The following is a 22,789-nucleotide window of genomic DNA, read 5'->3' on the forward strand; positions in this document are numbered from 1 at the left end:
GTTTCATTGTCATAGAACAAGAATAAACATAAACCTACCTAACACTATTTGCTGGCTGCTTTGCAAGCACCACTTTATACATCAGGAAATACTAACTGAAATATTAGAAACTGAAACCCATCTAATATTTGTAAATGTTTTTGGTTTGGATGTTTAAGTGTCTGCGCTCTTCTCCGCTTGTGTGTTTTGAGCTCCTCTCTGCTCAAGCAGGTGTTCATCCAGCTCTCTCAGCTGCTTCAGGAAACCCCAGTTTGGGATGATGCGTCGCCGCCGTTTGACGTGATCGATGGCGTCTACAACCGTCATGTTCTCGTAGATCATCAAGTAAGCCAAGAAGAGTGTGGCCGAGCGACTGCGGCCCATCACACAGTGAACAAGAAGCTTATCTGAAGAAATAAACAATATGGCAACCTCACCCAGAGGTGTGTGTGGTGGGTGGGACATTAACCAACTTCATGAGGTGCATCCTGGGATGCTTAAACAGATGAAGTAACTATAACAGTGTTTCGATTGTGCTAAAATAACTCACTTTGTGGGTTTGTGAGGGTCTGATGGATGTATTCAGCAGCAGAATAGAAGTACTGGCTGAGGTTGAATGTGGGAACGTCCTCCGCTGTGATCCCGTAGTAATGCACGTCCATGTCTCTATAGTATTCTGCGCCCGTGTCCACACTGTTCCACTCGCCCTCCGCAGCGTTCAAGATGTGTGTGATGCCCATTGTCTTCAGCTTGTATCGGTCTTTCGCAGTCTCTCTTCACAGAAACAACAGCTTAGACTAGTCCAGGTAAAGTAGGCTATTTGTAAAGTAGTTCAGACTACATAAACAATAAAAATCACATGAGGAACGATATAACTTTCAGAGCAATTTCTCACAGCAAATGAAAATCCTTCAAGGAATAGTTCACCCAAAAATGAAAATTATCCTATGATTTACTCACCCTCAAGCCATCCTAGGTGAATATGACTATCTTCTTTTAGGCGAACACAATCGGAGATATATATAAAAATATCCATTCACATTATAAACCTTGGAGGACTAAGGATATTTTTAAACATATCTCCAATTGTGTTTTTTCTGAAAGAAGATGGATGGCTTGAGGGTGAGTAAATCATGGGATAATTTTTGGGTAAACTAGCCTATCCCTTTAAAGGGTTAGTTTACCCAAAAATGAAAATAATGTTATTAATTACTCACCCTCATGCCGTTCCACACCCGTAAGACCTAGTAGTTAATCTTCGGAACACAAATTAAGATATTTTTGTTGAAATCCGATGGCTCAGTGAGGCCTGCATTGCCAGCGATGACATTTCCTCAAAATAACAACTTACAGTGATGGCCGATTTCAAAACACTGCTTCAGGAAGCTTCGGAGCATAATGAATCAGCGTATCGAATCATGATTTGGATCGCGCGTCAAACCACCAAACTGCTGAAATCTTTGGCGCTCCAAACCGCTGATTCATAACGCTCCGAAGCTTCATGAAGCAGTGTTTTGAAATTGGCCATCGCTATATAAGTCATTATTTAGTTTTTTTGGCGCACCAAATATTCTCATGGCTTTATAAAATTAATATTGAACCACTGTACTCACATGAACTGATTTAAATTATGTTTTTAGAGCATTAACGGATCTTGAGAGAGGAAATTCATTGCTGGCTATGAAGGCCTCACTGAGCCATTGGATTTCATAAAAAATATCTTAATTTGTGTTCCGAAGATTAACAAAGGTCCTATGGAAGTGGAACGACATGAGGGTGAGTAATTAATGACATTATTTTCATTTTTGGGTGAACTAACCCTTTAAGACTTTAAAACGCGCGCTGCGGTTATGACGACAGAACGCTAATTAAAAGGATGGTTAACCCAAAAATTAAAAAAGGCCTTTTAATCACCCTAATGTTGTTCTAAACCTGTTTGACTTCCATATGATAGGCCCCGATAACTTCCATAGTATTTTTTCCTATCAACTGTTTGGTTACCGACATTCTTCAAAATATCTTCTTCTCAGAAGAAAGACATTCAAGTTTGGAACAACTTGAGGGTGAGTAAATGATGAACTGTCCCTTTAAGCGCGCGCTTTAACAGAACGACCGTTAACGGCCGTTAGGGTTTTAAATTATGTCTGTTGCCTTCAATCTACCTCACATTTCTGGGTGAGTGTTTAAAACGCAATACTATAATTGGGTAAATGTTCATCCTGCATTAAGCATCACAATTCATATTAGGGTAAGTCAAATGAAACGACTCACTCGTTTCCAATGTAGACGTTGGGCCAGACCTCATTGACGTGTGTGTAGGCGACGCTGCCATGCGTGAGGTGTTTCTCCAACTCGTATCCGTTTGGTGTCACATATTCCTCTTTCACTTCACTCACCTCAGACTTCACCCCAAACTTCCTCCGTGAGGTCATTTTCAACCGCGCATTCGTTTAAAACAGCATAAGATGGTAAATATAAGACCCAAAACCAGAGTTGAACGGAGAAAGACGTCCCATTTCAGATGTAAATCATCAGAATCGGTGTCAGAACGTGTTCTCTTTCTCTGTATTTTTGTGTTCAGGTTGGTTTGAGAGGTGAGCTGAGTGGACTGCTTTGGCCTGACCACAGCAGAGGTGGGTATTGAATTCTTGGTTATTTTTAGCGGTATGCTCCCTCTGTGTCTCACTAGAGATAGGGCTGAACCTATGGGCTGAACACCGAAAGCACACATTGAAAGATTTGACTGATACAAGACTTGCATCACCAAACTGAACCCAAATGAATAAACTCAAGCATCATGATTTAAGAATTATTTTCCTTTAATCATCATTTTCCTATGGAAGCTTGATTCTGCCACTAAATAAAAAAATAAAAAAGGTAATTACGACTTTTTTCTCAAAATTCGTTTTCTCACAATTGCGAGTTTACATTGCACAATTCCGACTTATTTTTTCACAATTGCGAGATATAAACTCGCAATTGTGAGAAATAAAGTCAGATTTGCAAGTTATAATGTCAGAATTGCGAGATATAAACTTGCAATTGCGAGAAATAGTTAGAATTGCAAGTTATGTCAGAATTGCGAGATATAAACTCACAATTGTGAGAAAAGTCAGAATTGCGTATTATAAACTCACAATTACGAGAAATAAAGTAAGAATTGTGAGTTATAAACTCACAATTGCGAGTAATAAAGTCAGAATTGCGAGATATAAACTCAATTACAAGAAATAAAGTCAATTGCGAGATAAAAAGTCGTTAAATTTCGAGAAAAAAGCGAGATAAAATGTTGAGAATAAAGTCATTAAATTACGAGAAAAAAGTTGTTAAATTACGAGAGCAAATTCGTTAAATTACAAATTTGTTCTCATAATTGAACGACTTTTTTCTCGAATTTGTTTAACGAATTTGTTCTCGTAATTTAATGACTTTTTCTCGTAATTTAATGACTATTCTCAACATTTTATCTCGACTTTTTTTCTCGAAATTTAACGACTTTTTCCTCATATTTTAATGAGTTGATTCTCAACATTTTATCTCGACTTTTTTTTCTCGAAATTTAATGACATTTTTCTCATAATTTAACGAATTTGTTCTCGTAATTTAACAACTTTTTCTCGTAATTTAATGACGTTATTCTCAACATTTTCAGTTACCGTTTTATTTTTTATTCAGTGGCGGAAACAAGCTTCTATATTTTCCTATTCATTCGTCCTATATCATAATATAAACTGCAATTCTATGTTTTATTTACAATTTGTTAAATTAGTTAATACAGTTGCCTGTTAGTTTATACTAATAGCTCCCATTTTTCCTCTGCAGGTTGAGGTTTGAGTCCAGCTGACGGAGCTGTTGAAGGAATCCAGCGTTGGGTAGAATGTTCCGGTGGGGGCAAACCGCATTAATGGCTTCTGCGATTGTGAGTTTTTCATATATCATCAGATACGCCAAAACTAACGTCGCTGAACGACTCACTCCTCTGGCACAATGAACCAATACCTTCACCTCTCCTGAAAAACAAATTAAACTACCATCACACATGCATGTTTAATCTATTTCAGACTGTAGATGCTATTTGCAAGCCATTTTATTTCGTATTCGAGTAAAACGGTATTCAGCGTCACTGACGAATCATTCTCAACAAGACCTCAGAAAGTAAATAGTCAATTTAAATGCATTCAAATTTAAATGCACGTTAATAAAACATCACAGGCACATTCGGAAGCATGCTGTGTACACAATGCAAACTCTTAGTATGAAAGTGCACAATGTCTTACTTTGCTGCGACAGAGCTTTATGAATGAAACTGGCTGTGGGGTAGAAAAACGGTGTGATATCAAAGTCTCTGTTGTCTGGTGCCTCCACGCCGTGATACTCTACGCTTGTGTCCGAGTAGAAATCAGCTCCAGTGTCGATGTGAGCAGGTCCATGTGCAGCGTTGATGATGTGAGTGATTCCTAGACGGTGTAGAAGCGTCTTGTCTCTTGCTGTTGGTCTGAGAGAGTCAATCAAGAGTTAATTTTCTGCAGTAGCTCTCAAATCAAGCTTGACATCTGTCATATGATGCATGAGAACTAATTGCATTTGTGATCAGTCATGTCAAACCTGGCACTGTACATCTAAAGGAGCCATTCCTGAACGTAATGCAAGCATGAATGAGATTTTTGAGCTATTGCAGACATAAAAATTACAGCGAACAATGGATAAATCTGTTCTTTAGCCCAAGCTATCATGTGTCTGAAATACTTCAGTCAGAATTTAAATATAGAATTGTCAGAATTGAGATATAAAGTCGCAAAACATTCAGAAATTACAGGAACATTCCAGTTTATAATTCTTCAAACATTATGGGAACGTTACTTTTGAATCTTTTGAAAAAAGTAGCAACATTTAAAAAATGTATTTCTGAATGTTTTCAGAACGTTCGAAATGTCCAATTTAAAAAAAAAAAAAAACGTTTTTTTTTAAAAAACGTTATAAGTTTTCAGAATGTAAAATGTTTAAAAAACGTTACATGAATGTTAAACTAAAACATTTCAGAAAAAAAAACATTCCATGAACAATGTATAATAAATATTTTTTTGCAAACATTTTAAAACATTTAAAATTTCGAACATTCTGAAAACATTCAGAAAGACGTTTTTTAAATGTTGCTACTTTTTTCAGAACATTCAGAGAAGGCTCAAAAGTAACGTTCCCATAATGTTTGCAAAATTGTAAAATAGAATGTTCCCTTAACATTCGTATAACCAGGAAAAAAAGTTTTTTAAAACATTAGATATTTTGAATGTTCTGAAAACATTCAGAAATTACTTAATGTTAACATTAGCGAAACATTCTTAGAATATAAATTTTATTAATTTTCCTTCTGATATTCTTGTGCATTCATCATTTTAAAGTTTTTGTACTGCAAACGTCAAAAGTAATGTTCATTTCTTTTCTAGTCAAAGTGGAAAACATTTACGACTCCGTCATAATGAAAGATAAAAGATTATTCAGCGCACCTCAAACGATTAAAAGCGTTGCATTCGAGTCTTATGGTATAATACGTACGCATCACTGATGTAGATGTTGGGCCAGACTTCATTATAGGCGCCGGAGGGTCGTCGGTTCTTTAGCAGGAGGGTCAAAAGGTCACAGATGGGAGGAGTCTCATATCCAACGTCCTGTGTGCTCATCCTTTGAAATAAAAGAGCTTAATGTACAATAAGAAAATACATGTCAATGCATTGTATTAAAGTGTTTTTGCGTTTCAGTTCTTAACAAACTCACGTGTTTCTCTAAACTCCTCGTAGGTCTGTCATCTACGTAGAGCCACGTTTGTGTGTGATTGTGTGATGGAGTAAGTGATACGTGTCTCTATTTTGGCCTCTTTGCGAGTCAAAGTGGTAAATATAGATGAGAGACACAAACAGACAGACAGCTGAGAATCTTTGAGATCTTTGAATTGAAGTTCCTTCAGCTAGATGATTTACATATTAAATGTGTTCTTTTAATAAAGTATACTTGGTAAAATATATTAAAGCCATCATGAAATCAAAATTCAAAAGAAGTTTGATATCAGGATGACATATATTAACATTTTAATATATTAAATATATGCATATATTTTAATATATTTTTTCAACCTCTTCCCTCCCATTTGTTATGTGGAAAGCACTAGAGTGTTTTTAACCTGTGAATCTATTACTTTACAGTGACTCTGAACATTAAGCAGGAATAGAATGCATTTCGAGCACAGCAAAAAAATACATACAACAACTTAAAAAAAAGACATCGCTTTAATTGAGAAATTAAATCCTGTATCAAATCATGTAATTCCATTATGTGTGTTTATGGCATGCATTTCTGTCAAGGAATTGTCATCATCGTTGAGTAACTTTTTGCACATCAATAACTCTGTTACTGTACCTAATGTAGTGTATTTCTGATCATTAAACATGATGTGAATGTGTCTGTCCAGTGTTACAGGGCAGTGCTCTGGTAGTGCAGTTTTTTGTCCAGTTCTCGCAGTTGTTCTAAGAAGCCAGAGTTTGGGCAGATATTTCTGTGTTGTGCGACGGCTTTAATGGCTTCCACCAGCGTCATGTCCTCGTGGATCATCAGATACGCCAATACCAGCGATGATGAGCGACTCAAACCCATTGCGCAGTGCACAAGCACCTTACCTAGAAAAAAAACAATATAAATGTCTACAATTTTTTTTACGAATTTATCAAAAACATATCCTGATCATATTTCATCCACAAATCAAAAGAAATTATGAAAATTATATTTATTTTGATCATTATTTTTTAAGTTATGTTTTGCATAAAGTATACAAGTAAATTATATTTTGTATGAAGAAATATTTGACATTGTTGTCAAGGCTTTTAAGCACATGTTCCTCCCTCAAATGCTCTGCCATACATTTTTTTTTTTTAATTTACATGACACGCAGGAAAAAAAGTAAATCGTGTGCATGATTGACTAATTCCCTTGATTTATAAATCATGTGCATAATTGAGCAAATCGAGGGAACGAATCAGTAAATCGTATGCATAATTTATAAATCAAGGGAACGAATTAGTAAATTGTGCTTACTATTTAGCAAATCAAGGGAACAAATTAGTGAATTGTGTGTATTATTTAGCAAATTGAGGGAACGAATCAGTAAATTGTATGCATGATTTATAAATCGAGGGGACTAGTTAGTAAATCATGTGCACGATTTATACATCGAGGGAACGAATTAGTAAATTGGTGCATGATTTGAGCAAATCAAGGGAACAAATTAGTAAATTGCGTGTACTATTTAGCAAATCGAGGGAACAAATTTGTAAATTGTGCGTACTATTTAGCAAATCGAGGGAACGAATTAGTAAATTGTGCATACTATTTAGCAAATCAAGGGAACGAATTAGTAAATTGCGTGTACTATTTAGCAAATCGAGGGAACGAATAAGTAAATTGTGTGTACTATTTATCAAATCAAGGGAACGAATTAGTAAATTGGTGCATGATTTAGCAAATCAAGGGAACGAATTAGTAAATTGCGTGTATTATTTAGCAAATCGAGGGAACGAATCAGTAAATTGTATGCATGATTTATAAATCGAGGGGACTAGTTAGTAAATCATGTGCACGATTTATACATCGAGGGAACGAATTAGTAAATTGGTGCATGATTTGAGCAAATCAAGGGAACGAATTAGTAAATTGCGTGTACTATTTAGCAAATCGAGGGAACAAATTTGTAAATTGTGCGTACTATTTAGCAAATCGAGGGAATAAATTTGTAAATTGTGCGTACTATTTAGCAAATCGAGGGAACAAATTAGTAAATTGTGCATACTATTTAGCAAATCAAGGGAACGAATTAGTAAATTGCGTGTACTATTTAGCAAATCAAGGGAACGAATTAGTAAATTGTGTATACTTTTTATCAAATCAAGGGAACGAATTAGTAAATTGGTGCATGATTTAGCAAATCAAGGGAACGAATTAGTAAATTGTGTGTAATATTTAGCAAATCGAGGGAACGAATTAGTAAATTGTTCGTACAATTTAGCAAAACAAGGGAACGAATTTGTAAATCGTGCACATGATTTAGCAAATCGAGGGAATGAATTAGTAAATTGGTGCATGATTTATAAATCGAGGGAACTAGTTAGTAAATTGTGCGTACGATTTAGCAAATCGAGGGAACGAATTAGTAAATTGTGCATACTATTTAGCAAATCAAGGGAACGAATTAATTAATTGCGTGTACTATTTAGCAAATCGAGGGAACGAATTAGTAAATTGTGTGTACTATTTATCAAATCAAAGGAACGAATTAGTAAATTGGTGCATGATTTAGCAAATCAAGGGAACGAATTAGTAAATTGTGTGTAATATTTAGCAAATCGAGGGAACGAATTAGTAAATTGTTCGTACAATTTAGCAAAACAAGGGAACGAATTTGTAAATCGTGCACATTATTTAGCAAATCGAGGGAATGAGTTAGTAAATTGGTGCATGATTTATAAATCGAGGGAACTAGTTAGTAAATTGTGCGTACGATTTAGCAAATCGAGGGAACGAATTAGTAAATTGTGAGTACTATTTAGCAAATCAAGGGAACGAATTAGTAAATTGTGCATACTATTTAGCAAATCGAGCGAACGAATTAGTAAATTGTGTGTACTATTTAGCAAATCGAGGGAACGAATTAGTAAATCATGTGCACGATTTAGCCTACTATTTTTTTCCTGCATCTGATGTGTGGGGCTCCATATAAAATGACCCATGAAAGTAATATCATGATGCAAAAAATCTTAATGGTCCTAAAACCTGACGTAATTTTCTTCATGTTAAATATAATTTAATTTCCCAGTGAATTCTGCATTAGTTTAGCTGATGTTGTCCATCAGTGTGTTTTCTCTCCTCACCTCCAGGGGTGCTCATGGCACTCTTGATGAACTTGGCAGCGGAGTAGAAGAAGGGGCTCAAGTCAAATGAGGGCATATCAAACGCCTCCACGCCATGATACGTGATTTTAGTGTCTCTGTAGTAACTGGCTCCTGTGTTAACGTTGAACTTCCCGTGAGCTGCGTTCAGCACGAATGTGATGTTCAGCGACTGTAGCATGTGTTTGTCCTTCGCTGCATACCTGAATGAGATTCAGTCACAACGCATACAGACAGACACTTGTTATATACCTTTTTTAATTTCATATTTACAGTTTAACAGTAGTAGAAAATGTGTCCAAGAGTTTCAGGAAACACAAAAATACATCTCAAATATATATTTATCCCGTCCTGGATATATACTAAACAAAGATTTTGTAATGACTCTCTTTCTTTTGAATATGAAATACCTCCTTTCCCCAAAAATCAACTCAGATACAGGTTGATTTTCTTACATGTCTCCGATGTATATTCCAGGTCTGACCTCGTCTAGATGGCCGCTGGTTCCGGGTTTGACCCACAGCAGTCTCTGGAGCTCAGAGGCTGGAGGCGTCTCGTACCTGCCGTCCCCGTCACGTGGCATATCGGCCCGCCGCTGTACACCTGTCCTGCCGCTGGATAGACATGAGAAACATAAAGAAACGAACAGATCTTGTTCTTTTCGGTCATCCAAAAATTATTTACAAAAAGGCAAAACAAACACCATAACAGTAGTGCATGTGACTCTAGTCCTTTATTGAAGGATAGGTTAAATTAAAGTTATTATTCACTGAAAACAACAGCTCTCCAAGTGTTTTGACACCGTCATCGACCCCAAGCACCTTTCTCATGTATCTTATCACCAATCACAACATTGTATGTTTGAATATATGCAAGCACAAATTAGATTTTAAAAGAATATACTTAATGCTATTTTTGTCCTTTTCAGATTTTGATATTCACACTGTGATTAAATAGGAAACACCAGCTCAGACATCCTGCAAAACTCCTTTTTTATGGAAAAAAGGCTAGTCACATGGTCACAAAAACAACATGAAGGTACATTTTCATTTTTATTTGAGTAATTGTTTTTAAATCAAACATCAAGTTTTACCACTGTACGATGGAAAATTCACCTTTGGAAACAATGGGATGTACAGCTGATAATAGATTACTGCTAGTTTTCAGGTCTGTATGAATATTTAAGACCATTATATTTAACCAAATTGTTTGTGTAAAACTTGCCACAAAGTATTAGCAATGATTAGATGAATAATGCAATGTTTTATGGTTTCAGTTGCTTTGTCTTACCTAAAAAATAAGTGTTAAAAATTACTTAAATATTAAACATTTTGACACATATAATTTTTTGCCCAAAATAATTTTCTTACTCAGTATTTTTTTGGTCTTGTTTTTCATTAAAATATCTTATTCTTAACTCAAGATACTTTTAATTAAGCAACAAAATGACATAAGATATAAAGTCTTGTTTTAAGAAAATATATATCAAAATTAAGCAAGTTTTTGCTTAAAACAAGAACAAATATTTTAAATACTTTGTTTAAAGGTGACGTAGTTACACGTTACTATATTAATAACAGTAAATTATGCATAATTACAATTAACTAACCCTAACTGTAACTCTATAGTAAGTACATGTAATTAATATTACTGAGTACTTATTTAAGTAAGTACAATTTTACTGTGTAACCTTAAAATAAAGTGTACCCAAAATAAAACGTGTTTTCTCTTTGAATTAAGTTTGTTTTTCTTACCCATTTGGCAGATATTTATTTCTTCTTTCAAGTCTAAACTTACAAAAAATTTTTATATTTTTGATTTTTTCAAGACCTAATACCTTGTCATTTTTCAATTCAAGTAAATGTATCTTGATTTAAAAATGCTTTGATATTTGTTTTGGAAAATAAGCAAAAAATACTGAGTAAGAAAATCATTTTTGCATTGAAAAGTTGACTAACTCTGTTTCTCTCTTTGTGTAATTAATCAAGTTATAATTAATGAAGTGCCATCATAAGCATGCCTGTGATCAAATAACATTGCAAATCAAGTATTTATCCATAAAGCACACATGTAACACTAGCAGTATATACTCAAGAAAATGCATCTATTTGAATGAATCTAAAACACATTTTCAAGCACAGACAGACTCACAGTGTGTTGAGGAGCAGCTCGTCGGCGCGCGCGTGTGTGTGTGTGTGTGTGTGTGTGTATGACGTGTTGCTCAATCTGATGACTTTATCTATTTATATGTATAATGTGTTTCAGGCTGCTGTAAACACTCTTTCTTCAGGTTCCTGATCCAGAAGCACCAGCAGATGAAACCATAAAAGATCATCAGATGAAGATCATCCTCTATAATATCACACTGATTATAATGAATACAGAGGAATGATTCTGCTTATTTTCACACACCGCAGTCGCCCTCATCTGTGTCCGAGTAACGGCGTCTTAAATTAGACAACCTCATTCCCACAGCGGCCAGATAAAAATACATCCTCGTCATCTGTCAACACTTCACTCTCAACACAAGTGAGTTCATTCGCTTTGCTGCACAGCTGCTTTTTATTTATAACAAACTGTTTATTTAATATATATCAAAGTTGTCCTAAAACCAAAATGCAAAACCCGTTCTTGTCTTAGGACAACTTTGATGAACTGCTGTATTTAGTCAGCAACAATTTTTGCCAGCAATTTTGCCCCAACATATAATTTAATGCACAATTCACACTATCTTTGAAAAGATTGAGGTCGGTACGATTTGTTTGATTTTGAAATAAATTAATATTTTTATTCAGCAAGGATGCATTAAAAAATGTGACATTTATAATGTTATAAAAGATTCTATTTAAATAGAAAATGCTGTTCTTTTGAGCTTTTGATTCATCAAAGAATCCTGAAAAATAAAATGTCAGTTTCTGCTGAAATCTGAAGCAGATTTCAACATTGATAATAATCATAAATGTTTCTTCAAATCATCACATTAGAATGATTTCTGAAGGATCATGTGACACTGAAGACTGGAGTAATGATGCTGAAAATTCAGCTTTGATCACAGAAATAAATTAACTTTACTATATATTCACATAGAAAACTGTTATTTTGAATTATAATATTATTTCACTATTTTTACTGCATTTTTGATCAAATAAATGCAGCCTTTGAGAGCAGAAGAGACTTCTTTTAAAAACATTATAAAATCTGACTGACCCTAAGCCTTTGAACGCTAGTGTATGTTCACAGCTGTCTAAAGCTCTTCCTGTGTTTGTTACAGGTCACTGTCTTCTGCTCCGGAATGGTCACACCACCGGCGACCTTTAACCCCAGCGTTCCACTTCGACATCCTCAAAAAATAAGTTCACATATTTAACCAGTCCACCAACATCATGCATGTACGTCAAACACACACATTTTAAAATATCTAAACATTCACATCATAACTGAAGCTGATTTAAATGAGATATGACATCATGTTTTACCCTCTCAGTGCATGCAATCATGTGACCATATATAGACTGTATGCATGCATGTGATTCTCACCTCAACCCAAACCACTTCTCAGATGTTTCTCCTCAGAAAATGAGGGATCAAAATGTTTTTTCGGTTATGCAAATGTTAGGGGAACATTCCATTTCATCATTCTTCAAACATGCGAATGTTACTTTTGAATGTTCTCTGAATGTTCTTCTGAAACTAGTAACATTCAAAAAAATGTTGCACGAACGTTTAACCGAAACGTTCCATGAACGATGTATAAATGTTTTTTGTGCTAATGTTTTGAGAACATTATTAAAGACCAGATAACATTACTGGAAGAACGTTTGTTCATAACTTTGAGAGAGCTTCCTCTAGAGCTTCAGAAGAGCCAAATATGATCTCAAACATTTCTCATCAAACGATCTGAACTGCTGTCTGGATTCATTTTATACTCTATAACTCTATACTAACAACTGTTGACTGATTGGGTCAGTTTTAGGAAAAACATCTGAGACAAAGTTAAACATAACCAAGGATTTTTTTGTCTTTGAAGACTCGTTCAGCTTCAAACTCAGATAGTTTTATGGCTCTGATTCTCATTCCTGTCTTCAAATGTCTTATCTGACCTCCAACTAACTCCATGAATGTTTCCATCAACCCACGACTTTATATGTCCTCATTTCGTCTAGATAACCAATGAACATTTCAATGCATACATTAATCATTTTTGTCATTTTTTCTGTATATGACAGAATCTGTGGCCTGCAGTGGAACATCTTCAGATTCATTGAACAACAATTTTTTTTTCATAGTTTCATAGTCCTCATTTTGTCTTTTCTTTCCAAGCAAACATTAACTTTTATTATTTTATTAATGCATGTTCTTATTGTGAATGATTTATCATCAGTGATGTTATTCCAAAGAAACAAATGTTTGTCTTCATAATATTTCATCAAAATATAATTTTTATAACTTGCTCCATCTCTGAAACAAGTGTTCTTTTCAGAAGAAATTACTCATTAAATTTAGATTTGATTTACCAAGATCAATATTATTTCTTGTTGTTTTAGTAAACAAATGTTCAGCTCTTATGAAACACCCACTTTACTTTCATTGACTAATATTATTATCAAAAACTAATTATATATATATATATATATATTGAAGTTGAAAAACTTTAAAATCAGAAATGTTGGCAATAAACTGAAATAAGTTGAAGAACTAAAATAAATAAAACTAAAATAATAAATAAAACAAATAGCAATATTAAAAAAGTAATAAAAAGGACAAAAGCACAATGAAATTATCAAAAACTAAACTAAAATTAACATGAAAATAAAAATAAAATCTACTCCAAAATATTGATAAAACTAAAATTAAAATAACAGCATCACATCAATTCCTGATGGATACTCTTGCTGAAAATCCTGTTTCTCTCAAAAATACATCACAATTTGTCTCGACTTCAAACAGACTGGAGTAAAAACTCTGAATAAAATACACGTACAAATAGAAGTAATTAAAAATGATTTATTTTATGATTGAGCTCACATTCTGATGAAGGATGTTGTTCTTGAAGCGTCATGAGACTTTCAACACCCCCTCTCAAATTATTCCAGTTTTCCATTTAAATCACATTTTGACACACAGGGCCTCTTCATAAAAAAACAAAAACAACAAAATGTAAAAAAAAAAAAAAAAAATTCTCTGAGTAAATGACGCTCCGTTTATTTGGCCCCCGTTTGTTCAAGTGTAAATCAAGCATGAAACACACATCAGGAAAGGTAAATAAATAAGAAACGGACAGAACGCATGATGGTGACAGAGCATGCTTCTTTACAAGCTCTGATAAACACTCGCTGTTCGCCCGGTTACTGAGTCATTCACTAATCTAAGTGATGCTGATCAGATATACATGAGACAGTGAGGAAAGAGTTTGTGAGATCAGCCACACTTTCACACTGCAAAAGTGACCGGAAGTCAGTCATTTTCAACTCTCGGTGAACGTGCATGACTTCAGGTCGCTTAATGCCTCAGAAGTTTGAGCGGTAGATCGTTTTATTGAGGAGCTGGTTGGAGCATCTGCATTGCCTGGGTATTTCTGTTCTCCTATTTTGACAAAAAACTAAAATGGCATGTATAAAAAGTGTTTCAAACTGAGATACATTGTGGGTAATGAATTCAAAGCATGCGGCAGATTTACAAACATCAAGTTAAGACATCAGAGCGTCTTTACAAAAATCCAGATTGACCCTTTTTATCTCCTCAAACACACAGGAGTGATTTGAACACCATTCAAGCTGCACATGCTTGTGTTAACTGTCTAGGCTACTTATCAGGTCAGAATGAACACATTGCCATATTTAACCCTTTGGTCCTCTTTGGTCAAAAATGACCGAAAAATGTTACGTTTTAAATTTTATATTATTTTTTTGCATTAGCTATGTGAACACAAAAAATCATGGATATGGTTTGGATATGTTAAAGGTTCAGAAAAAAAAGTCACACTTCCCTCCTTTGTGGTCAAACTAGGAAATAAATGGGAAATATGAAAAAATTAAAAAACTCTTTTGGTGGTACAAACTACAATTCATCCACTTTGCAGAAAACTAAAACGTCAAGAGTGCAAAATAGACAAAATAAAAGATTCAAATCAGATTTATTAAGCTGTGATACAACATTCCTGTTCATTTTTGTTACATTTATATTGAATTTTGATGTTACGTGTAACAAAATGTCCTTCTCTGTGTTCAGGCTTGACTGCAGTAAAAATGCAAAAACTGACACTTCAACATTTCAAAAATAAATAAATAAATAAATAATCTAAACCTTGACAAAAAGTAGTCTTTGAGAATGTCTAAGTACATAAATCAAATTCACAAATTAATAAAAATAAGTAATGGATTTTAAGTGCCTTGTCTCTATTTTAACATGAAATACTGCTTTAATTGAAAAATATATTAGGAAAAAAAAAGGTGTATTATTTTCAATGGGGTAAAATAGCTAATAAAAATGTTATAAATATTGCATAGTATCATAAAATACCCTTAAACATTGTAAATAATAATAAAAAAAATATTATTGAACAAAAATATATTATGTTTTATATATATATATATTTTGCACTTTTGACCACAAAGGAGTGAAGTTTGACCCCTGAACAAAGAGGACCAGAGGGTTAAATCCAGCCCTCAGATTACATCTGCTTCCGAAAACGCTGCCTTATACCTGCTAAAACACTTAAAAAGTCAGTTTGACCTTCTTTTAATGGGCTTGTGCCGACAAAACCCCAGTATAAAAGTGGGCTTCAGCCAACAGAGCTACAAAACCACCGTATGAAAATGTCTCTACAGAAAACACGAACACATTCAGATCCACAAACAAGTGAAAGTTCTTCTTCACCAGCAAACGCCGAAGTTCTGCGGTCCACACGGATCTGCTCTCATCCGTTAGGAAAATAAAATCAGAGCATTTAGCTGTAAAAATACATAAGAAAAATGAGGAATATGGAGTTTATAGACTACACCGTTCTACACCGTTTCCCTGATTTACTAATATACTTCTGGAATAGTCACCTGAAGTCAAATTTTGTTTAAGATGGTCAAACAGAAGCTCAGAATCGAGGCGAAAAAATACACAAAGACTGATGATAAATTATCCAACACACACACACACACACACACACACACATCAGAAACTCCCAGCTAACAAAAATACGTTCTAAGAACATTTTGCATTGAGTTCTGAAAGCTGAACATTTAAAACATCAATGTTTTAAAAACGTTTTATCTTGGTTATGCAAACGTTAAGGGAACATTCCATTTTGAATGTTCTCGGAATGTTCTGAAACAAGTGGTAACATTTGAAAATTTAAACATTTGAGAACATTATTAAAGACTAGATAACTTTGAACGAACATTCTATTAATGTTCCATTGTTCATAACTTTGAGAGAACCTTGGCAGAACGTTCTGAGAACGCTCCCTGTTAGCTGGGCTCACATGAAAAGGTTTTTAAAGTCAACATGACACACTAACCTTGTTTACTTTTCATATAATACGTTTTTTTTCTCATTGAACATCCTGTTTCATTCAGAACATCACGTTAGGGAGGTGCGAACAGCGTTTCATGTTGACTTTAAAGCACAGACGATGCACTGGTTTTAAATCAGGACGCACATCATGCACACAACAACCATCCCTCACGAGGTAAACTTGTGACTTCGGTTTAATCTCTGTCGCAATCCTGTTCTCAGTTCATTCGTGCGTCTGAATTATTCTTCCTGTTCCCAGAAACCTTCACAGGAACCGCGGCGATTCATATTAATAGTGTATGTACACGTACCAGCATTGTGTCTGAAGCAAAAATAATATATAGTCTGTATATATATATTTATATAGCGAGAGATTCATAAATATTTGACCTTTAATTCTATAGATTATGTACACGTGTTTGCAGCGGAGGTGAACAGCATTCACACATGCTAATACTTACAGCAGAGTTTGTGATTATTTATAACGCGACTGACGCCAGACATCAACAGTCAGTACAGGGCTCACAAAGTCATGGAAAACCTGGAAATATCAGGGAATTTTAACCCTTGGATGCATGACAGACATTTTGATTATTCATGGAGGGATAGATGCTGACCTTTAACCTCGCCAGGAATACCTACAAGATCTGCTGCTTATTGCAGTGGTCAGATGTATAAAATACTCTCTCAAAATACATATTTGTTGGCGTGGAATTAATATATTCTTGTTTAGAACTAGAAATAAACCTTAAAATCAATTTCATGCATCAAAGGGTTAAAATGTGATTTCCAGGTCTGGAAAATTCCTGGAAATTATTCTTAAAAAGTAAAGTGAATATATATGCTCAGCTCTAAAATATTTAAATGGTTTTAAAAATTGTTTTACAGTAATTATGAATGACTGGAAAAATCATGGATTCATTGGTCATAAGGAGTGAGAATCTCGATCCCAAAACATCCGGGAGGAAAATAAAGATATATCTGTTTTTATTTGATATTTTCTGAGATTCTTTATATATTATCTTTAATTATTCAATAAGGTTTGATATCTTTACATGCGAAGCTGAATACAGGATCTCGGTGTGCGTTTGTTGAAAATTTTACTCTTTTTATCCTGACATGGCACCTTAAAAAAAAAATTAAAATAAAAATTCTGAAAATTCACAACCGTTCAAAAGTTTGAGGCCAGTAAGATTTAAAAAAAGAAAGAAATTACTACTTTTATTCAGCAAGGATGCAACAGTAAAGACATTTATAATGTAATAAAAGATTTCTATTTATAATCAATGTTTCTTGAGCAGCAAATCAGCATATTAGAATGATTTCTGAAGGATCATGTGACACTGAAGACTGGAGTAATGATGCTGAAAATTCAGCTTTGATCACAGGAATAAATTACACTTTACTATATATTCACATAGATAACAGTTATTTTACATTTTAAAAATATTTCACTATTTTATACCATATTTTTGATCAAATAAATGCAGCTTTGGAGAGCAGAAGAGACTTCTATTAAAAACTTTAAATCTTACCGACCCCAAACTTTTGTAAATTCTGATCCATCGTCTGCACAGAAAAATCTCCAGAGTTAAATCAACTCTGCTCAGAGTACATATGGTCCCTCTCTAAATAGTGTTAAAATAACACTGAGGCAGAGTTAAAGTTAATGAGATAATTAAGCAATGAATTAAGTGATGATTGTGCATTAGTGATGAACACCTGCTGTTAACAAGCAGAATCACTGAAGAAAAGAGAAACACAAGAACTACAACTGACTTCAGTCACAGCCTTATTAATTGCTTAATTATCTCATTAACTTTAACTCTGCTTCAGTGTTACTTTTACACTATTTAGAGAGGGACCATATGTACTCTGAGCAGAGCTGATTTAACCCTGGAGATTTTACTGTGTGTGAACGCGCGTCAATTTAAATCCAGGAAATAATCATGCGGACGAACCTCCTCAAGGAGTTGAATCAGAGAGATTCGACTGACTTTTGACTTTTTACACTCAGCAGCGACTCAAACGTATGTTAGACGAACTTCAAGGCAAAAGTGCAAGAACTCAGATAAGGCAAATAGAAAAACAACAAACTATAAAAACATAAAAAAACAAACAAGACGGATTAGCCTGGCATATCGATGTCCTGACGTCTGTTCAGATCCAGTGCGACAGCAGGTTAATGTGGAGCTGCGGATCACAGAAGATGTACTATACAAACTCATTTGTGCGGTGGAGGGGTAAAGGATTGTGGGGAATCCCAGGGGTCAAAGGGCGGTGCTTTCCGACTCCTCCTCCGAATCCAGCAGAGACACAGAGTTCCTGTAGGGGCCGTCAGATCTCCCGTCCAGTTCAACGCTTATTATAGGAATGTCCAAATCACATGATGAGTCTGGAGGAGAAAACACAACAGAGAGTGTGTTAAAAGAGGACAGTACATCAGCATCTCACTGTTCAGAGATGTTTTTGTGACCCAAAAAGTGTAAATAAGCTCCAGTCTGACTTTGAACACCGTACAACAAAGTGTTTTAAGATTTCTGTTAAATATGCTTCATATACTAGTGTTCAAATGTTTGGGGTTGCCAAAGCTGCATTTATTTGATCAAAAATATGGTATAAAATAGTGAAATATTATTACAATGTAAAATAACTGAATATATAGTAAACAGTAATTTATTTCTGTGATCAAAGCTGAATTTATTACTCCAGTCTTCAGTGTCACATGATCCTTCAGAAATCATTCTAATATGCTGATCTGCTGCTCAAGAAACATTTATGATTATTATCAATGTTTGAAAACAGTTGTGTACAATTATTTTCCAGGATTCTTTGAAAGTTCAAAAGAACAGCATTTATTTAAAATAGAATCTTTTGCAACATTATAAATGCTTTACTGTCACTTTTGATCCATTTAATGCGTTTTTGATGAATAAAAGTATTATAAAGCATCTTACTGACCCCAAATTTTTGAACCGTAGAGTATGTTTTGAAGCATTTGACATTTTTTAAAATGTTCTAAAATATTGCAAAACATGATATTGGAGGTGAAATTAATTGTTATTTGCACCAAAAATTATCATTATGTCATCATTTACTCACAATGATGTTGTTAAAATGTCAAATTAAAATAATTAAAAAATAAAGAACAATCAAAATTACATGGAAACTTGTTAAAAAAAATTAATTGCGACTTTTTATCTCACAATTTTTTATAAACACAATTAGGAAATAAACACTGAGAATTAAATTATTAAAGTTGTGTAGTTAAATTACTGAAATATCAGCTTAAAATTTCAGAGATCTTCCGCTGAAAAAATAAAATAAATAAATATATATATATATATATATATATATATATATATATATATTTATTTTTAAATTTTTTTATTTTATATATATATATATATATATATATATATATATATATATATATATATATATATATATATATATACTTTTTTTAAATTATTTTATTTATTTATTTATTTATTTTAAATAATTGATTTACAGCATGACCGTCTTGGTCACTATGAACCATCCTTATGTGGAAATTAAAACTCTCCTATATTAGTTCCACAGATGAAAGAAATTCCTACACTCTCAGAAAAAAGGTAATAATATATACATTTACTTTACTAACATGCTCCCTTCAGGGGTGAACAAGGTACAAAAGTGTATCACCGCAGTGACCGCTTTTGTAGCTTTTTTTCTGAGAGTTTGTGGTCATGAGGGCGACATCAGATCATAAAGACACAGGAACATGTGAGACGGGTGCACTGGCTGAAGGACGGATGGTGAGGGGCGGATCACAGGGACGCAGGAGCCGCCGGAGCGAGAGCCATGCGGGGCAGGACAGCGCCATGCGTTAGTGAATGACGGCGGGTGAGTTTACACACACACACACACACACACACGCACGCGCTTCTGCTTACCCTTCTGAGCCAAAGCCCACTGACCCCATGACCTCACACCGCTGCAAAACAACACAAAACCACCTGAACCCAACTCCGCACACTGACATGTCATCAATAACTGGCACTGACGCTGTCTTATAAGATAACACTTCATGTAAGGTGAATTTTAAAGCAAAAAAGATATCGCATTGAGATGCTCCCCCCAGTCGTACAGTTCTAACATGTGCTAACGTTGACGGGTTTACCTGTAGACATGCTCTCCGCCGCTGACAGTCCGTCCAGCAGGCCTGCCGCGTGCTCCAGGGGCTGCGGACTCAGACCACCCGGACCGGGAGGCTGCGGCGGGGGCAGGTTGGGTCTCTGCCGGGGTGGTTTGGGGGTGGGCCGTGATTTGGGCAGGGTGCCGGTCAGCGGCGGTGGGGACGAGAGCGAGGGCGTGGTGGCCGTCTGGCTGTGGCTGTGTCCGGGCGAGGTGAGGGCGGAGCCGCCCTGCGGGTAACTGAAGCTGTATAATGACGGGGTGCTGGGAGGGGTCGGAGACAGACTCACTGGAGACGGACCCGGAGACAGATCCGACACGCAGCCGGACGGAGAAAACTGACTCTTGGGAGGGATGGGGGCCAGTTTTTTGGATACTTAAAGAAAAAGAAATAAATCAGTTTTCTAGCTGCTAAAACTGAACATTATGGAGGGAAAGTGTTTGTATATTAATCGCAGCATGACTTTAAATGCATAATTATAATTCAGCTGAAATGCATCGATTACTATCATTATTTTATCATATTGTTTGTTCTATCTATTCATGCACACACCTTTCCGCAGTGTGTGAGGACTCTGGTCTGATAGCTGGTTCTGTCCACCAGAGGGAGCTGTTGGTGAAATTCCTCTTTGACCAATCACAGGTGAAGGCTCCTTATTCTTCTGAGTGCTGAAGACAGAAATGTGCACAAACATCCATTAACTGCACACACACACACACACCACAGTGTTGGCTCTGATTTCTGAACATTAAAATTCCAAACAGAAATTGTGTAGTTTGGCAACACTTTTGTCCCCAGAAGTGAGGTGAATCTGATAGAACCTCCACTTATTGATGTTGGGAATAAATAAATCAAGTTAAGTGTACGCAGATACCAAAAAAAAAAGAAAAAAAAAATTTCTTTTAGGTTTAAGTAAATGTGTCTGTGTGTGTAAGTGGCTTGAATCCATGCTAGTGTGGCGGCAATTCAAAAGCAAAGATAAAAGTCCCTTAATTTGCCAGCAGGGATTTTTGCTCATTTTAATGCATAAAGCAGCGCAGGGAAGATTTCAAGAACATCTTCTTGAGCATATTCATAACAGAAGAGTTTTGAATGCTAACCTCTATGTTACTGTACTGAAAACCTTATTTTTAAATAACTTCACTCTGAATGTAACAATTATTGTAAAGGCCCCGATATACTTCAGACGAAACTGAAGAATGTAATGGTGTGACATAATTTTGAACAAAACAAAGTGCGTTTTGGGAGTTCGAAACAGCTTTGCCAAACTGAACGTTCTGGAAAAGTTTGCTCCGGCTAAATGCCTCTGAACTACCATTGGTCCATGGTGATGATGTAATTGTTGGGTGTGAAGCTTTTTTCGAACTTTCTGGCACTTTTGGGTCCCTTAACATGCTCAAAAACTCTTGAAACTGTGCACACACGTTGGAATCATCGGTCATCAGGACCGGGCACAAGCTGTCACGGGGGGGCTCTGTGGAACAACCCTTTTCACCTACAGTAACCAAACTTCATACAGTCATAGATCTCATCGGGCCGTATAAATTTCACACTCTAAGTCATACACCAGCCCAACAAGAAGTTGGCTATTATGTGTTGTTTGAAAAATGGATGCTCTGGAATTTGATATACTTCTCCTAGGGGATTCATCCGATCTACAACAAACTCAGTCAGCATAAAGTCAAGACATTAAGGATGCTAAATTGTGAGCGGATTTTTGATATCTCGAACGGTTTGGCCGTGGCGTTGAAACAAATCTATGGTGAAAGGATTCTTGATATCTTGAATACTGTTGCCATGGCAACGCGTCAAACTTTAATATTCTTTTTGGGTGTTTTTGAGGCTCTTAGCATGCTTCAAATTGCATGAAACTCGACACACACATCAGCGTTGTAGACACTAGACACTAATGCCTTAGAAATAGGCGTGGAGGAGGCCCTCTATAGCGCCACCTTTTGTCTAAAGTTGGTGGTTAGTTTTACTTACAGTCACCAAGCTTGGTACATATATTGGTCTTATCGAGCCGGACAACTTTCTAATTTAAAGTCATTAGCTCGGACCAACATTTTATTTGAATGTGGATTTTTTGAACCAAGCTCTCAATTTTTAATTACTGTTCCAAAGGCAGTCATACAATTCACACCAAAATTTTCAACTTGATGTCAAGACATTGAGGATGCTAAATTGCAGATGTATA

At 35.3% G+C, this 22,789-nt stretch overlaps 4 protein-coding genes across 8 annotated transcripts in view; all 4 read right to left on the bottom strand.

The window, feature by feature from the left end:
- Positions 1-101: 101 nt before the first annotated feature.
- LOC137007643 (dual specificity phosphatase 29-like) lies at positions 102-2,597 on the bottom strand. The gene is made up of 3 exons (XM_067369237.1): positions 2,251-2,597; positions 530-753; positions 102-386 (listed from the first exon to the last, which is right to left on the bottom strand). Exons 1-3 carry the CDS (start codon positions 2,409-2,411, stop codon positions 154-156), a joined length of 618 nt encoding a protein of 205 aa, XP_067225338.1. The 5' UTR covers positions 2,412-2,597; the 3' UTR covers positions 102-153.
- A 1,177-nt stretch (positions 2,598-3,774) lies between these two features.
- LOC137008289 (dual specificity phosphatase 29-like) lies at positions 3,775-5,657 on the bottom strand. Its single transcript, XM_067370259.1, has 3 exons — positions 5,533-5,657; positions 4,257-4,474; positions 3,775-3,989 (listed from the first exon to the last, which is right to left on the bottom strand). The coding sequence occupies exons 1-3, from the start codon at positions 5,655-5,657 to the stop codon at positions 3,775-3,777; spliced, it is 558 nt and encodes a 185-aa protein (XP_067226360.1).
- Positions 5,658-6,264: 607 nt separating this feature from the next.
- On the bottom strand, positions 6,265-11,361 carry LOC137007644 (dual specificity protein phosphatase 13B-like). The gene is made up of 4 exons (XM_067369238.1): positions 11,061-11,361; positions 9,365-9,523; positions 8,892-9,112; positions 6,265-6,647 (listed from the first exon to the last, which is right to left on the bottom strand). Exons 2-4 carry the CDS (start codon positions 9,490-9,492, stop codon positions 6,445-6,447), a joined length of 552 nt encoding a protein of 183 aa, XP_067225339.1. The 5' UTR covers positions 9,493-9,523; positions 11,061-11,361; the 3' UTR covers positions 6,265-6,444.
- A 6,918-nt stretch (positions 11,362-18,279) lies between these two features.
- The window catches only part of arhgap44b (Rho GTPase activating protein 44b), a 70,835-nt gene continuing 66,325 nt past the window's right edge, over positions 18,280-22,789 (bottom strand). For 4 of the 5 annotated variants that reach the window (XM_067369570.1, XM_067369569.1, XM_067369568.1 and 1 more), the window contains 3 exons: positions 21,145-21,260; positions 20,578-20,967; positions 18,280-18,810 (listed from right to left, as the gene is read on the bottom strand). In XM_067369570.1, coding sequence (XP_067225671.1) covers positions 18,686-18,810; positions 20,578-20,967; positions 21,145-21,260 — 631 coding nt within the window. In that variant the 3' untranslated portion in view covers positions 18,280-18,685. Of the gene's footprint in view, positions 18,811-20,350; positions 20,392-20,577; positions 20,968-21,144; positions 21,261-22,789 lie in introns of all 5 variants that reach the window. The other variant, XM_067369571.1, reaches the window with a different exon arrangement.

The sequence above is a fragment of the Chanodichthys erythropterus genome, chromosome 19 (assembly GCF_024489055.1).
Source record: "Chanodichthys erythropterus isolate Z2021 chromosome 19, ASM2448905v1, whole genome shotgun sequence".
NCBI lineage: Eukaryota > Metazoa > Chordata > Actinopteri > Cypriniformes > Xenocyprididae > Chanodichthys > Chanodichthys erythropterus.

Bases quoted from the DNA above. Each gene is read 5' to 3' on its own strand.
- LOC137007643 (XM_067369237.1), bottom strand. From the start codon at position 2,411: ATGACCTCACGGAGGAAGTTTGGGGTGAAGTCTGAGGTGAGTGAAGTG. The intron at 754-2,250 runs GTGAGTCGTTTC...GTTTCTGTGAAG, and splicing joins AACGTCTACATTGGAAACGA to AGAGACTGCGAAAGACCGAT. The intron at 387-529 runs GTGAGTTATTTT...TTATTTCTTCAG, and splicing joins GACCCTCACAAACCCACAAA to ATAAGCTTCTTGTTCACTGT.
- LOC137008289 (XM_067370259.1), bottom strand. From the start codon at position 5,657: ATGAGCACACAGGACGTTGGATATGAGACTCCTCCCATCTGTGACCTT. The intron at 4,475-5,532 runs GTACGTATTATA...TGACTCTCTCAG, and splicing joins AACATCTACATCAGTGATGC to ACCAACAGCAAGAGACAAGA. The intron at 3,990-4,256 runs GTAAGACATTGT...TTTGTTTTTCAG, and splicing joins TAAAGCTCTGTCGCAGCAAA to GAGAGGTGAAGGTATTGGTT.
- LOC137007644 (XM_067369238.1), bottom strand. From the start codon at position 9,492: ATGCCACGTGACGGGGACGGCAGGTACGAGACGCCTCCAGCCTCTGAG. The intron at 9,113-9,364 runs GTAAGAAAATCA...AATCTCATTCAG, and splicing joins GGAATATACATCGGAGACAT to GTATGCAGCGAAGGACAAAC. The intron at 6,648-8,891 runs GTGAGGAGAGAA...TTTTTTTTCTAG, and splicing joins TGCCATGAGCACCCCTGGAG to GTAAGGTGCTTGTGCACTGC.